The 13,407-nt window shown below is 43.0% G+C and overlaps 1 protein-coding gene across 10 annotated transcripts in view; it reads right to left on the bottom strand.

Moving 5' to 3' along the window:
• LOC127418325 (prominin-1-A) overlaps positions 1-13,407 on the bottom strand; it is a 129,898-nt gene that overhangs the window by 28,007 nt on the left and 88,484 nt on the right. For 6 of the 10 annotated variants that reach the window (XM_051658882.1, XM_051658884.1, XM_051658891.1 and 3 more), the window contains 11 exons: positions 10,377-10,497; positions 10,084-10,147; positions 9,894-9,983; positions 5,281-5,304; positions 4,689-4,912; positions 4,499-4,573; positions 3,891-3,954; positions 3,067-3,226; positions 809-961; positions 566-689; positions 107-210 (listed from right to left, as the gene is read on the bottom strand). In XM_051658882.1, coding sequence (XP_051514842.1) covers positions 107-210; positions 566-689; positions 809-961; positions 3,067-3,226; positions 3,891-3,954; positions 4,499-4,573; positions 4,689-4,912; positions 5,281-5,304; positions 9,894-9,983; positions 10,084-10,147; positions 10,377-10,497 — 1,203 coding nt within the window. The remainder of the gene's footprint in view (positions 1-106; positions 211-565; positions 690-808; positions 962-3,066; positions 3,227-3,890; positions 3,955-4,498; positions 4,574-4,688; positions 4,913-5,280; positions 5,305-9,893; positions 9,984-10,083; positions 10,148-10,376; positions 10,498-13,407) is intronic. The other 4 variants (XM_051658885.1, XM_051658887.1, XM_051658888.1 and 1 more) reach the window with 1 other exon arrangement.

Genomic DNA, 13,407 nt, shown 5'->3' with positions numbered 1-13,407 from the left:
CATCACAATTATTAAAACAGAAATACCTTGTTCAGAGAATACCAGTATACACACTCCAATAAGACTGGTTCAATTTTATAGGTTATACAATACAGGCCTGAGTTACCTGTAGAGAGAATCCACTGTAAGATCCATTTCAGGGTCATGGTACAGGTATCCTGGAATGAAGTTTCTCCAGCCAGGGTGGATCAGGTTGGGAGTGTCTAACACCTATACAACAACATAATTCTGAGAACATTATCACCCCTGAATAAGACATGGAAACATATCTGAGTCATTTCTCATAGTCTATTCTGGTCATGTTCATTGAATTCCTTTGCCTTTTGGCATATAGGGGAGACCAGGGCTAATCGTCACAGAAAGGTCAACTGTATCTTTTTTCCTGGTTACAAAGGTAGAAATGTTCAAAAGCTTTTTTGTAGCTAAATATTTATTGTATGTTTCTATATAGGAAGCGACTTTCAAAAATAAACCTAACCAGAAAAATATTCATTGGAGTAAAAATAGCTCCAGTCTCCACTATATATATCATGTGTGTTGTGAGATGCTGTGTCCATTCTCTTGCCTTGAACAGCTGTCGGGTTTGGAAGGGTTCACACACAAGCTTCTCGAGATTCCCCCCTGCCATGAACAGGGCTGTTATAACACCCATGAGCACCCAGGAGAACAGGAAGCTGAAGCCCACACCACTGAGAGACACAGGAAGAGTGTGTAAACAAGTGCAGACAAAGATGTTTTGTCCTCAAACAAAAATGGGACATGTTGTGTGGTAACATGGTTTGAAGTAAGATATTATTGTCACTCTCACGCCATGAGCAGGTTTCCTCCTGTGTTAGAGACGCAGCCACGTGTGGTTGGGGAAGCGTGTCTGTCAAATCCCAGAATACCGCACAACAGACCCAAAAAATTGAAGGTGAGGATAAGCACCACCATGCAGCACAGAGTAATACAACAGATCCACCTAAAGACAAAAGCATTATGAACACTGTCAAGAGGATGTGCAGGACTTTTGTTTGGCTTGAACAGAAAGAAGAGTTTTTTTGTGACTGTCTTTTGACTAGTCAAGGTACACTACATGGGCAACATTATGTTACATGGGCTTTAAATCAATGAGTTTGGCCCCTGAATTCACTAAAGACTAATTGTTTTTTGTTTTTATTTTTTAAATTTTCTCTCCAATTTGGAATGCCCAATTCCCAATGCGCTCTAAGTCCTCGTGGTGGTGTAGTGACTCGCCTCAATCCGGGTGGCGGAGGACAAATCTCAGTTGCCTCCGCGTCTAAGACCGTCAACCCTCGCATCTTATCACATGGCTTGTTGAGTGTTACCGCGGAGACATAGCGCGTGTGGAGGCTTCACGCTATTGTCCGCGGCATCCGCACAACTCACCACCACATTATAGTGACCACAAGGAGGTTACCCCATGCGACTCTACTCTCCCTAGCAACCGGGCCAATTTGGTTACTTAGGAGACCTGGCTGGAGTCACTCTGCACGCCCTGGATTCGGACTTATGACTCCAGGGGTGGTAGTCACCGTCTTTACTCACTGAGCCTCCCAGGCCCCCAACTAAAGACTAATTTAATGCTATGACAAACAATGACATGATAGAGAATTGTGCACTTCCAAATTTGTGGCTACAGTTTGAAAAGGGCCCTTTCTGTTCCAGCATGACAATGCCTCTGAGCACAAAGTGAAGTCCATACTGGTCCATAATGAGTTTGGCTTAGAAGAACTGCCCTGCACAAAGCCCAGACCTGAATCCCAATGAACACCTTTGGGATGGGAACCCCAACATCAGTGCATGACTTCACTGATGCTCTTGTGTCAGAATGAGAGCAAATCCCTGCAGCCATATTCCAACACATAGGTGAAGTTACTGTTTCAAAATAAACGTGCCACCTTTGGGTTCTTTTGGACGCCCAAAAAAGAGCTGCGTTCAATGGGCGCTTCGCATAAATTGAGCTGAAAATGCACATAACAAAATAACATAATAATTTATGGGGTTGACAGACCCCGTTTCCTACAGATTATCGGAGATTTGGGCTTCTTTAAAAATCCAGCATGATCATCGTTTGTGGATTTGAACTTTTCATGAAGAAATCGCACAAACTTTGTCTGCACAATAGCACAAAATGTTGTTTTTAATGTCCAAAATCCAACAGCTGTGCCTGATATGAGACCAAATATGATCTATCGATGATCTTATATGAACAAGACCCATTGAAGGTATAATGGGAAGAACGGGACCCCAACTCCACCATCACCGCACATTATCTACTGTTTGTGAAAGGATATGCAAATAAAGATAATGTTGTACTGCTAAAATTATGTCTTTGCACTTATTTTGAATGCAGTAAGTAACAACTGTTAATTCATAAATGTCTTTTATTAAGTTTGAACATTGAATATGATGATATTGAAGTCAAAAATTATTATTTACTGTATGTGGGTTAATAATTTAAGCAGTAAAGATGCATATTGATTGTCTAATGCTAATTTTAATTTTCATATGCCACATTTCTCAGGCTTTAGAAGTGTGTTAAGTATGTGAGCATGTGCATTCATCAACCTGTTGCATGTCTGACATAATTACACAGGCCTATTGAAACAAGTTATAATTAGTTTTTTTCTGATAATTTAGATGAACCCACATAATTCCTTTACAGTAAACCATAGATATCACTCTATAATAACATTCATTAACATCAACAAACATTATTACATTATATAATGCTTTTTTAAAGATTATTAAAACTGCAGTGCTTCCCATATCCACTATTGAAATATGTTGCTTGAAAGAAGACAGAAGCGCGGTTGCCTGCAGTGTGACGTCAGTAATTTTGTCTGTAGTGGAAAGCCTTCCCAGAAGAGTGGAAGATGTCAGGGAGGACCAAGTCCCTATTAATGCCAATGGTTTTGAAATTATATGATAAAAATACATCTGGGTGTGGTGTTTGGATATCCACATACTTTTGGCCATGTAGTGTATTTGACTGAGTCTAATCACCAATCACAAAATAAGATTTGTAAAAAAAAATTCCAGATATCCAATCCTAAGACGTACCTGTAGAAGTCCAGCTGATCAATCTTTGGGTAGATGTCCTCAATTTGTGAGTGTGTGTGCGTAATCATTTTGGTGAAGTTGGTCAGAGAGCTGTGAACTGGGAAGAGCTTGGTGAAATTGGTGATGTTAGAGCCAATGTCATCCAGCAGAACTTTGACCCCTACAGGACACACCAGACACAACAGTACTGTATTGCTTTAGTGCAGGTTTTGTAAAAATAAAAAGTAGATGAAAAAAATAAATAAATAAAAAATAAAATAATTTTTGCATAATTTGCAAAAAAATTGCATACTGTTTTTAAAAATGTATTATGGATAGTTGTTTTTCAATTGTTTTTCTACTGACGTTTTTTATTGTTGCGGTGCATCTCGCTGCATCTCGCTGTCTCAAACAGGAGCACCACATTTAAAAAATTTTTTTTATTAAAAAGTGGATCGCGGAGAGTAGCATGAGCCTCCACATGCTGCGAGTCTCCGCGGTGTCATGCACAACGAGCCACGTGATAAGATGCACGGATTGATTGTCTCACAAGCGGAGGCAACTGAGACTTGGCCTCCGCCACCCGGATTGAGGTGAGTAACCGCGCCACCACGAGGACCTTCTAAGTAGTGGGAATTGGGCATTCCAAATTGGGGAGAAAAAGGGGATAAAAGAAATAAAAAAAGGAAAAAAAAAAGAAAAGAATGCCAACTTTTCAGAATGTGCCTTAAGACACTTGCGCTGCCTTTTTAAATCACAATAACACATTTGAGCGTCCCCAAAAATATCTGGCTAATCCACATAAAATATCTGAATTCTAATCTGGATTCAATCATTGAACTTACCCTCAACAACATTTCGGGTTTGCTCTGTTACCATGGTGGGAGTGTCATTGAATGATGCAAACCCCTGCGTGACACAGACAAAAAGGTGTAGAGGTAAACAAAGTAGATGTGTACATTTAAGTTAACATGTAATCAAAACTGACGCTATTAACTTTTTAAATGTATGTTTATGTTTCTAGTCATAATGTGCATGATTTATCGGTGCACAAATACTCCAAAGGAAAAAAAAAGTCTTTCTAATCTTTAATCAAATTGAAATAACTTGCTCTATCCCTGAAATGACTTTCCTTTTACAGTAGGTTGATGTCACAAATCACTTCTCTTTTGCAACCCCTCCCCTGCAACCACCTGGATCCATCCTGGTATGTAATGCCCTCTTTTCACGATTCAGTCAATTCCTGATAAAATTATGTCCTATTTTCTTGTTCAATATCATGTTTCACTCAGAAAAAAAATGAAAGTAAAATGGGCTGCAAACTGCTTTTCATGTTGACTTTAAGCAAATGGTATGTTCAAATGTGAAACATTGAATATGTAATCCAGATTATTCTTTGCAGTCTTGTCCTAAATCTATGCAAGCCTGTAACTGGAAATGTGAAACAAAGTACCTTCTCAACAATATGGCTGAGATCAGTCTTTAGGACTTCATTCACTTTGTCTAACTTGTCAGTCACATCGGGCAACTGAAAAAAACAAAACATATATTTGGTTATTCTGTTTTTTACGTTTAAAAACTATATTTGTTAATGGTGACACTACTGTATGTTGAAAGGAAAGATGAGAAATAATTTTAAATACCGATGAGTAGTTGGCTGCGATTTCTAGCCTGGGAATGGCACTACGTATATTTCGACAGATCTCCGCTGCATTTGAGCGCAAGTCTGTGCAGACAGGATCATTAAGGGCGTTGCTAAGGCTGCCACGCACCATGCTCAGGTTAGACTGCAGTTTGCCTGTTCCTTCCTGCAAAGTCTCCAAGGTCAAACTCACGTTCTCCAGAGCATCCTTAGTGTCCTGCATTGCTAAGAGAGGGGACAAATGCTCAAACATACATAAATTAACATTCAAAAACAGAGACTACTCACAGGCTCACTGAAAGCTTTCAACGATATACAAATACCCAGGGAACATGTTCTTAATAATGCAACAAATGCTTTATTAAATTAAAAATGTACCAATCAATATCATCTATCTTGAGGTTATATCTTTTGTTTATTTCATAACCTTTCCGGCATCTTGGTTTTAAAACAAAGAAGGGGCAGGTTCCACCTAGAAAGGATTCAACAACACACAGGGAGAATATCTGGACCAGGTGTTGTTGGGAAAGACAATCACAATGCTGTTACAGATAGATCAGGAAAAGTACCAGTCAGGGGCTTTTATAATTTACCTTTAGTTGCTTTCTCCACTTTGACTAACGAATCAAAGAAAAAACAGTGAAATAAGACACTAACAACAGTAATGGGTTGTATATTATTACCAATATTGTATTTATGTGATATTATATTTTACAATAATTATGAGAAGTGTAAGTTTTGGGTGTAAGCAGCAAGAAAAAGAAAGAAAGAAAGAAAGGAAAAAGTTTTGGAAAAAAAAGAAGCAAGGAAGCAAGAAAAGAAGGAATGAATAAAGGAAGGAAAAAAGGAAGAGAGAATAAAAGAAGGAAGGAACAGAGAAATAAAAGAAAGAAAAAAGAAAGAAAGAAGAAAGAAATTAAGGAAGGAAGGAAGGAACAATTTTTGGAAAAAAGAAGGAAGGAAGCCAGAAAAGAAGGAATGAATAAAGGAAAAAAGAAGGAAGCAGGAAGGAAAGAAAGAAAAAATAAAAGAAAGAAAGTCTGAGTACCCCAGTCAGGCGTCCTAAGCAACCAATTGGCCCGGTTGCTAGGGTGGGTAGAGTCACGTTGGGTTCCCTATCTGTCACTCACTCGACGTTGAGTCGATGTAGTGACACTAGGGGTCACTCTTGGGAGCCCCAAACACCTCTGATTTTTTAAAAAAAAAGGCCAATGGAAATTGGCGAGTGGAATTTGCATGCCACTCCCCCGGACATATGGGTATAAAAGGAGCTGGTATGCAACCACTCATTCAGATTTTCTCTTCGGAGCCGAGCGGTTGTATTCAGTGCACTGAATTCAATTTCCCTCCAAAGACGCACCTCAAAACTGCTGGATTTATGGCGCATTTCAGCGGCTTCTCCCCCTCTGCACCTGTGGAGTGCAGAGAACGCCCCTGGGCACTTCGGCAGACCGAAAAAAGAGAGTATATTCTAAAAGAGTATATTTTCATTCACAAAAAGAGCGGCACACACGGAACGTCTTTTTAAAGATGCCTTTCCATTTGTGTGTTATTCCTGGTTGCGGTCGGTATCTCTCCGCTTCTGACGGCCACGATCGCTGTCTACGGGCAGGGGTTCCCCTAAAGCCGGTCTCCAGGCGCGTCGTGGTTACAACAGAGGCCTCCAATACGGGCACACAGCCACCGGCTCCTGGACTGGCCTGTGGCTGCGTTGGCACATCAACTGCCTAGAGTTGTTGGCAGTACAATCCAGCCGTTGATCCAGGGCAAGCACATATTGGTCTGGACGGACAACACAGCGACGGTAGCATACATCAACCGTCAAGGCAGTCTACGTTCCCGTTGCATGTCACAACTCGCCCGCCGTCTCCTCCTCTGGAGTCAGCAGCGCCTCAAGTCGCTACGAGCCACTCACATCCCGGATGACCTCAACATCGCAGCGGATGCGCTGTCATGACAGGTTAACCTCAGGGGAGAGTGGAGACTCTACCCCCAGGTGGTCCAGCTGATTTGGAGTCAATTCGGTCGAGCACAGGTAGACCTGTTTGCTTCCCGGGAATCCTCCCACCACCCGCTTTGGTACGCCCTGACCGAGGCACCCCTCGGTATAGATGTGCTGGCACACAGCTGGCCCCCTAGACTATGCAAATACGCGTTTCCCCCAGTGAGCCTACTTGCACAGATCGTCCTATTAGCACCCTATTGGCCCACCCAGACATAATTCTCAGATCTCACGCTCTTCGCGACAGCCCCCCCCCAACCCCCCCGGCGAATTCCCCTGAGGACCTTCTTTCTCAGGGACGGGGCACCATCTGGCACCCGTGACCAGACTTCTGGAATCTCCACATCTGACCTTTAAACAGGACGCGGAAGACCAAAGTGGCCTACCACCCGCGGTGGTAGACACAATCATTCAGGCTAGGGCTCCCTCTACGAGGCGCCTGTATGCCTTGAAGTGGTGTCTGTTTGCTAAGTGGTGTTCTTCCCGATGCGAAGACCCCCAGAGATGTGCAGTCGGATTGGTGCTTTCCTTCCTGCAGGAGAGGCTGGAGGGGCAGCTGTCCCCCTTCACCTTGAAGGTGTATGTAGCCGCTATTTCAGCTCATCACGATGAGTAGATGTAAGTACTTGGGGAAGCACGACTTGATCATCAGGTTCCTGAGAGGCGCTAGGAGGTTGAATCCCTCCAGACCGTGCCTTGTCCCCTCGTGGGACCTCTCTGTAGTCCTTCGGGATCTACGGGGAGCTCCCTTTGAGCCCTTGGAGTCAGATGAGCTTAAGGCACTCTCTTTGAAGACTGCCCTCCTGACTTCGCTCACTTCCATCAAGAGGGTAGGGGAACTGCAAGCGTTCTCTGTCAGCAAATCGTGCCTGGAGTTCGGTCCGGGTCACTCTTACATGATCCTGAGACCCTGACCGGGCTATGTGCCCAAGGTTCCCACGACCCCTTTTAGGGATCAGGTGGTGAACCTGCAAGCGCTGCCCCAGGAGGAGGCAGACCCAGCCTTGGCATTGCTGTGTCCGGTGCAAGCTTTACGCATCTATTTGGATCACACGCAGAGCTTTAGAAGCTCCGAGCAGCTCTTTGTCTGCTTCGGTGGACAGCGGAAAGGAAACGCTGTCTCCAAACAGAGGATCACCCACTGGGTCATTGACACCATCGCGATGGCATATCAGGCTCAGGATGTGCCATCCCCTGCCTGGTTGCGAGCCCACTCTACCAGCAGTGTGGCGGCCTCCTGGGCCCTGGCCAGTGACGCCTCTTTGGCAGACATCTGCAGAGCAGCGGGCTGGGCAGCACCCAACACCTTTGCGAGGTTCTACAATCTCCGGGTTGAGCCGGTCTCGTCACGTGTATTGGCAGGCACAAGCAGGTAAGTTCTGGGACAGCTGGCCGGGTGTACCACTTGCGCATATGCCTTTCCCCTCCCTTGAGGTGAAGATGTGTGCTCTTGACTCCCAGTCGTATTCACAGACTGTGATCCCTGGATGACTTTTCTCCTTAGCCCTGTGGCAGTTGAGTTTGCGGAGAAATTCGCTGCCGGCCCAGTACGTGCGCTAATGAGGCCCTGTACTGAGGTAGGTGCTCCCCATGTGCTGGTTCCCCGAAGGTGACCCAATGTGATATCTTCCGCAAAATCATTTCCCTGTTGGTAAACTGCATCTTACTTGGTCGCCATGCTTTGTAGAAACTCCTCCCCCTTCGGGTAGGACCTACCATGGCACATGACATACTTCTGACTAGACTCGGTAAGGCCATGTAACGTATTCCACTCAAAATACCCCCCCCCCCCCTCTTTTTGGGCGGGGTGTGGTCTCCACTGCGTCTTCCCCGTAGACACTAATGTCTCCCAGTCGGTTAACAAATTCCACTCTTTTTTGGGGAGAAAAAAGAGGAAAAGAGGCCTCGGCTGGACTAGCCTGTCCCTATTGTTGGGCAGTCGATTTGTTCCTGAAGGACCGTTCGACGCTCATAAGAGCACTGGGGGAGGTTACGTGACGGCCTGGTGCGCTGGCTGCGAGGCACACAGCGGTCTGCCCGTCATGCGCCTGCCAGTTCACGTAACACAGTTCAGATAGTTGTGGGGTTTTGTATAGGGACCCCTAGTGTCACTACACTGACACAACGTTGAGTGAGTGACAGATGGGGAACCTCATGGTTACTTTCGTAACCTCCGTTGCCTGATAGAGGGAACGAGACATTGTGTCCCTTTTGCCACAATGCTGAACTACCCGCTGAAATGGCCGGGACCTGGTCTCGGCTCCTCAGCACAAAACCTGAATGAGTGGTTGCATACCAGCTCCTTTTATACCCGTATGTCCAAGGGAGTGGCATGAAAATTCCACTCGCCAATTCCCATTGGCCTTTTTTCAAAAAAGTAGAGGTGTCTGGGGCTCCCAAGAGTGACCCCTAGTGTCACTACACCGACACAACCTCTCATTCCCTCCATCAGGGAACGGAGGTTACAAAGTAACCATGACGTTAACCTCCTTGTGGTCGCTATAATGTGGTTCTCGCTCTCGGTGGGGTGCGTGGTGAGTTGTGTGTGGATGCCGCGGAGAATAGCGTGAAGCCTCCGCACACACTAGGTCTACGCGGTAAAGCGCTCAACAAGCCACGTGATAAGATCCGCGGATTGACAGTCTCAGACACGGAGGCAACTGAGATTCGTCCTCCGCCACCCGGATTGAGGCAAGTCACTACGTCACCACGAGGACTTAGAATGCATTGGGAATTCCAAATTGGGGGGAAAAGGGGAGAAAATAAAAAAAATGTTAAAAAAATTAAAAAAAAAAAAGAAAGAAGGAAATGAGGAAAGGAAGGAAGGAAGGAATAAGACTTGGAAAAAAGAAGGAAGCCAGAAAAGAAGTAATGAAGAAAGGAAAAAAAGGAAGAGAGCAGGAAGGAAAAAGGAAGGAAAGAAGAAAGGAAGAATTTTTGGAAAAAAGAAGGAAGCCAGAAAAGAATGAATGAATAAGGAAAAAAGGAAGGAAGCAGGAAGGAAAGAAAGAAAAAAGAAAAGAAAGAAAGAAAGAAGGAAGGAAATGAAGAAAGGAAGGAATAAGATTTGGAAAAAAGAAGGAAGCCAGAAAAGAAGTAATGAAGAAAGGAAAAAAGGAAGAAAAGAAGGAAGAAAATATTAAATAAAGACATTAAGAAAAGAAAGGAAGGAAGGAAGGAAAAAAGAACAGAGATGCGACATACTTCCGGCTATGCTGAGTGCCACATCAAGTGCAGGCTGCACATCTTTCCCCAACTCCTCGTGTATCCTTCCACCCAAGAGCAAACCTACATCTGCAGAAAACATCTTCATTCAGTGCTCACATCAAAAAACACTTTTCTATCCCACTGATGTTGCAGAGGAAAAACTCAAGATGACCTATGGCATACTTACTGTCCAGGTCATAAAGCACATGATCCTTCACAGTGCCATACTGAGAGATCAGGTAATCAATTTGCTGAGAGAGATGACAGAGCAATATATTTAACTGTCAGGATCTCACTTTCCAGTGCTGAGACACATACAGTACATGCCACCGTATTACATGGCTTTCTAGAACACTTGAAACATTTATCATTTATATCAGAATTTTTATACTAGTATCAATCAATCAGTCAGTCAGTCAGTCTGTCTGTCTGTCTGTCTGATAGTGCTTGTAATTTAAACATTTAGGTTGGAGTACTCACTGCTGGGGTCTGATCAGCGAAGGTGTGCAGGTCTTTCAGGTTATTCTTTACGAGCCTCCTCATGTTCTTCAACTGAGAACTCAGGTTCTGATTGGCTGCATAGGCGCAAAGGACCCCTGCCCTGTTGATTGAAACAACAGTGTTAAAAACAACAACAGATTTAAATCAGAAATCCACTACCACTTAACCAAGAACATATCACGCTATAGTAAAAATTTAGTGGAGCAGCTAGACATAATAACATTTTAGATTATTTCTACTCAAACATCAAATGTTGTATTGTTATGTAGGTAGCACAGACAATGGGTGGAGGATAAAAGCTGTTAGCTGGAGAGCCAGTAGGAGGCAGCACATTCATACAATTACAAGTCATATGTTCTCTTACTGGCTGTGCTGTCCTGTTAAGATCCCTTAGTTTGTTTTGCTTTGGGAGCATCCAACGTTCCCATACTCAGCCATGCCTTTATTACTGTATAGTACTGACTGGCAACATCGTATTGCTACAGGTGTATACAGTAAGGCAAGCACTTCATACAAGCTTTTGTGTGTACAAACGTGAATAAACCCAAAGGAGCCTTAGTCTTACAGAATTGGCAAAGCACTTCAAACTAGGGAGACTGTGAGCTTTTCTTAATTAGTCTAAGAGACACTTCAAGGGAAAACAAGCCCTATATTAGAACCTATTCATGATTCATGCATCCTAATTAGGGTTTATTCTTTGTGTGCTCATAGCTGCTGTGGGAGCCAGTGAAGTTTTGCAGAACAACCTTCTATCATGCTTTCACTGCAGTCTGGGACAAAAGCTATGACAGACTTCTGTAACAATAGAGCAAGCAGGAACACATTTTGTGATATTGCATCAAAATGTGTGAATCACCCTAATGGTATTGTGTATGGCTATAATTACACCATAAAAAGATGAATGTGTGGGTACAAATGAAGCAGACTGCATCAATGTTTCAACAAATTTCTGAAGGATTAAATCCAACATAGCTAACAACATAAAATATCACAGATCAATGTACATTTGTGGGCACATGGATAAACTTCCTGTCCGAGGTGGAAGTGTGAGATACTTCCTGTCTGGACCACTGTTAAGAGAAATGGAACTGCAGTAACAGTCTGGGCTTCAAAGGTAGATCAGCCCGATACACACAATTTTTTTCTGCCAACAGCAGCAGTGCAATGTATCATTATCTCGGAATGGAATATAGCTTTTATTTTAGTGTGAGTTACCTTGTGTAATATGCATTAAAGATTTTAAGATTTGGCTTGACTAATCGCACTGTGAATTCGGCGACAATAGGTTGAAAGTTCTGCTCCCAAAATTGGTCTGTGCATACAGAAATGCAAATCACTGCCCCCAGTGGCAGAAGCTGGTAGTGCTGTTAAACATAAGGGCACATGTTAGTTCCAGTTTCTGGGTGGAATGTCCACAGAGTGGCACCAAAACTGAGATTTTTTGTTGGAAATGATGTCATGCAGTCAACCTGCAACCCTAAACCTAATCGTCAGTAGAGTAAAAACTTATTTTAGAAGAAAAATGCAACAAAAAATTGTGAAATTAAACATTTGAAGTTTGAACATGCACACAAACACAATGAAATGCTGTGGCTTTATATTCAGATAGTGGGCATTGCAGAATGATTTCAGGGTCAGAAGTAGACCACAGACTGACAAGGAATCAAAATGGGTGTCTGGCTACAAAGCCCCATTGTTTTTCCTCTTTATTCCCCATGTCCTCCTCTCTCTGTCCGCTCTGTGTGTCGGTAAGCATGCTATCTTCTCTGCTCTGTAAGGTCAGGGAAAACACAGCAGGCACTGAACAAAGAGGCTTTGAAGATAACAAAGTGCATTCAACATAGAGGGCATTGAGATGCCTGACACTTTGCACACAGTAGGGCACCTCAAATACAGTATACCAGAAGAGAGTATAAAATAAATAGAATAAAAGTAGTTTCAGCCAAAAAATTTTGAACTAAATGTCACTGGATAAAAAACGAATCTCCCCAAAACAGTTTTGAAACAGCATCAGTGAAGTGCAATATCACAAAATAAATGTGCCAACAAGTGACACTTCACCATGAGGATGCCACCAGAGATGGTGAATAAATATTTTTTGACACATCATACAGTAGTTGAGCTGTCACTTTGGCTTAACCTGTGACATTCTGTTTGGTTTTGAGGGTACAAAATTCCTCCTGCACTTCCAAAATCCAGATCTATGCACTGAGGTTGCTCTTTCAGAACTCTTAAATTTAGCTAAGTTTTAATTAAGTATGTACTTAGTCTCAGACATCTCTCTAAAGATTCCTGGGAAGAAATACAAATATGCACACATAATTTGGTCTTAATAAATTTGATGATAAATGTTGAAATCTCTCACTTTTGTTTGCAAATTTGAGCCCAGTTTAAGACATTGTTGAGATCTCTATAAAACTGTCATGTTTTCTCAGGTAAAAAAATCAGGAGACTTAAAAGGTTAATTAACCCTCTCATGATTTACTTACCTTTAAGCCATCCCAGATGTGTATGACTTTCCTTCTGAAGTGAAGATTTTTATAAGCAGATTTCAGCTCAGTTTGTCCATACAATGCAAGTAAACGGGTGCCATCAGGCTGCTGGCTGTTTGACGGTCCGAAAGGCATATTTAGGCAGCATAAAAGTAATCCACACGACTCCAGTCGATCAATTAATGTCTTCTGAACCGAATCGATACGTTTGGTTAAGAAACAAATCGAAAATTAAAACGTTTTTAACTTTTAAATCATTGCTTCCGCCCAGCGCTGTATTGCTTTTTGAAATGTCCTAACTCTCGCGTGACGTTCATTCATCTGTTGTATAAAAAGCGTGCTTGCTGGTTACCCTGTGCTCAGCAGACCTGTAATGTGATCGGCCTACCACAAAGTCACAGCCAAGCTCCTGACCCAGACAAAGAGAGCCACTGTCGACTGGAAAATGAGGGTGAGTGCTCTATTTTGGGAGGCTGGATAGAAAGGTTTTTAAATGTTTAAACCCAATACTGTATGTT

Source organism: Myxocyprinus asiaticus, chromosome 27 (assembly GCF_019703515.2).
Source record: "Myxocyprinus asiaticus isolate MX2 ecotype Aquarium Trade chromosome 27, UBuf_Myxa_2, whole genome shotgun sequence".
Lineage (NCBI taxonomy): Eukaryota > Metazoa > Chordata > Actinopteri > Cypriniformes > Catostomidae > Myxocyprinus > Myxocyprinus asiaticus.
Note: the sequence above shows the minus strand (reverse complement) of the source record. Positions and strands in the feature narration are given on the sequence as shown.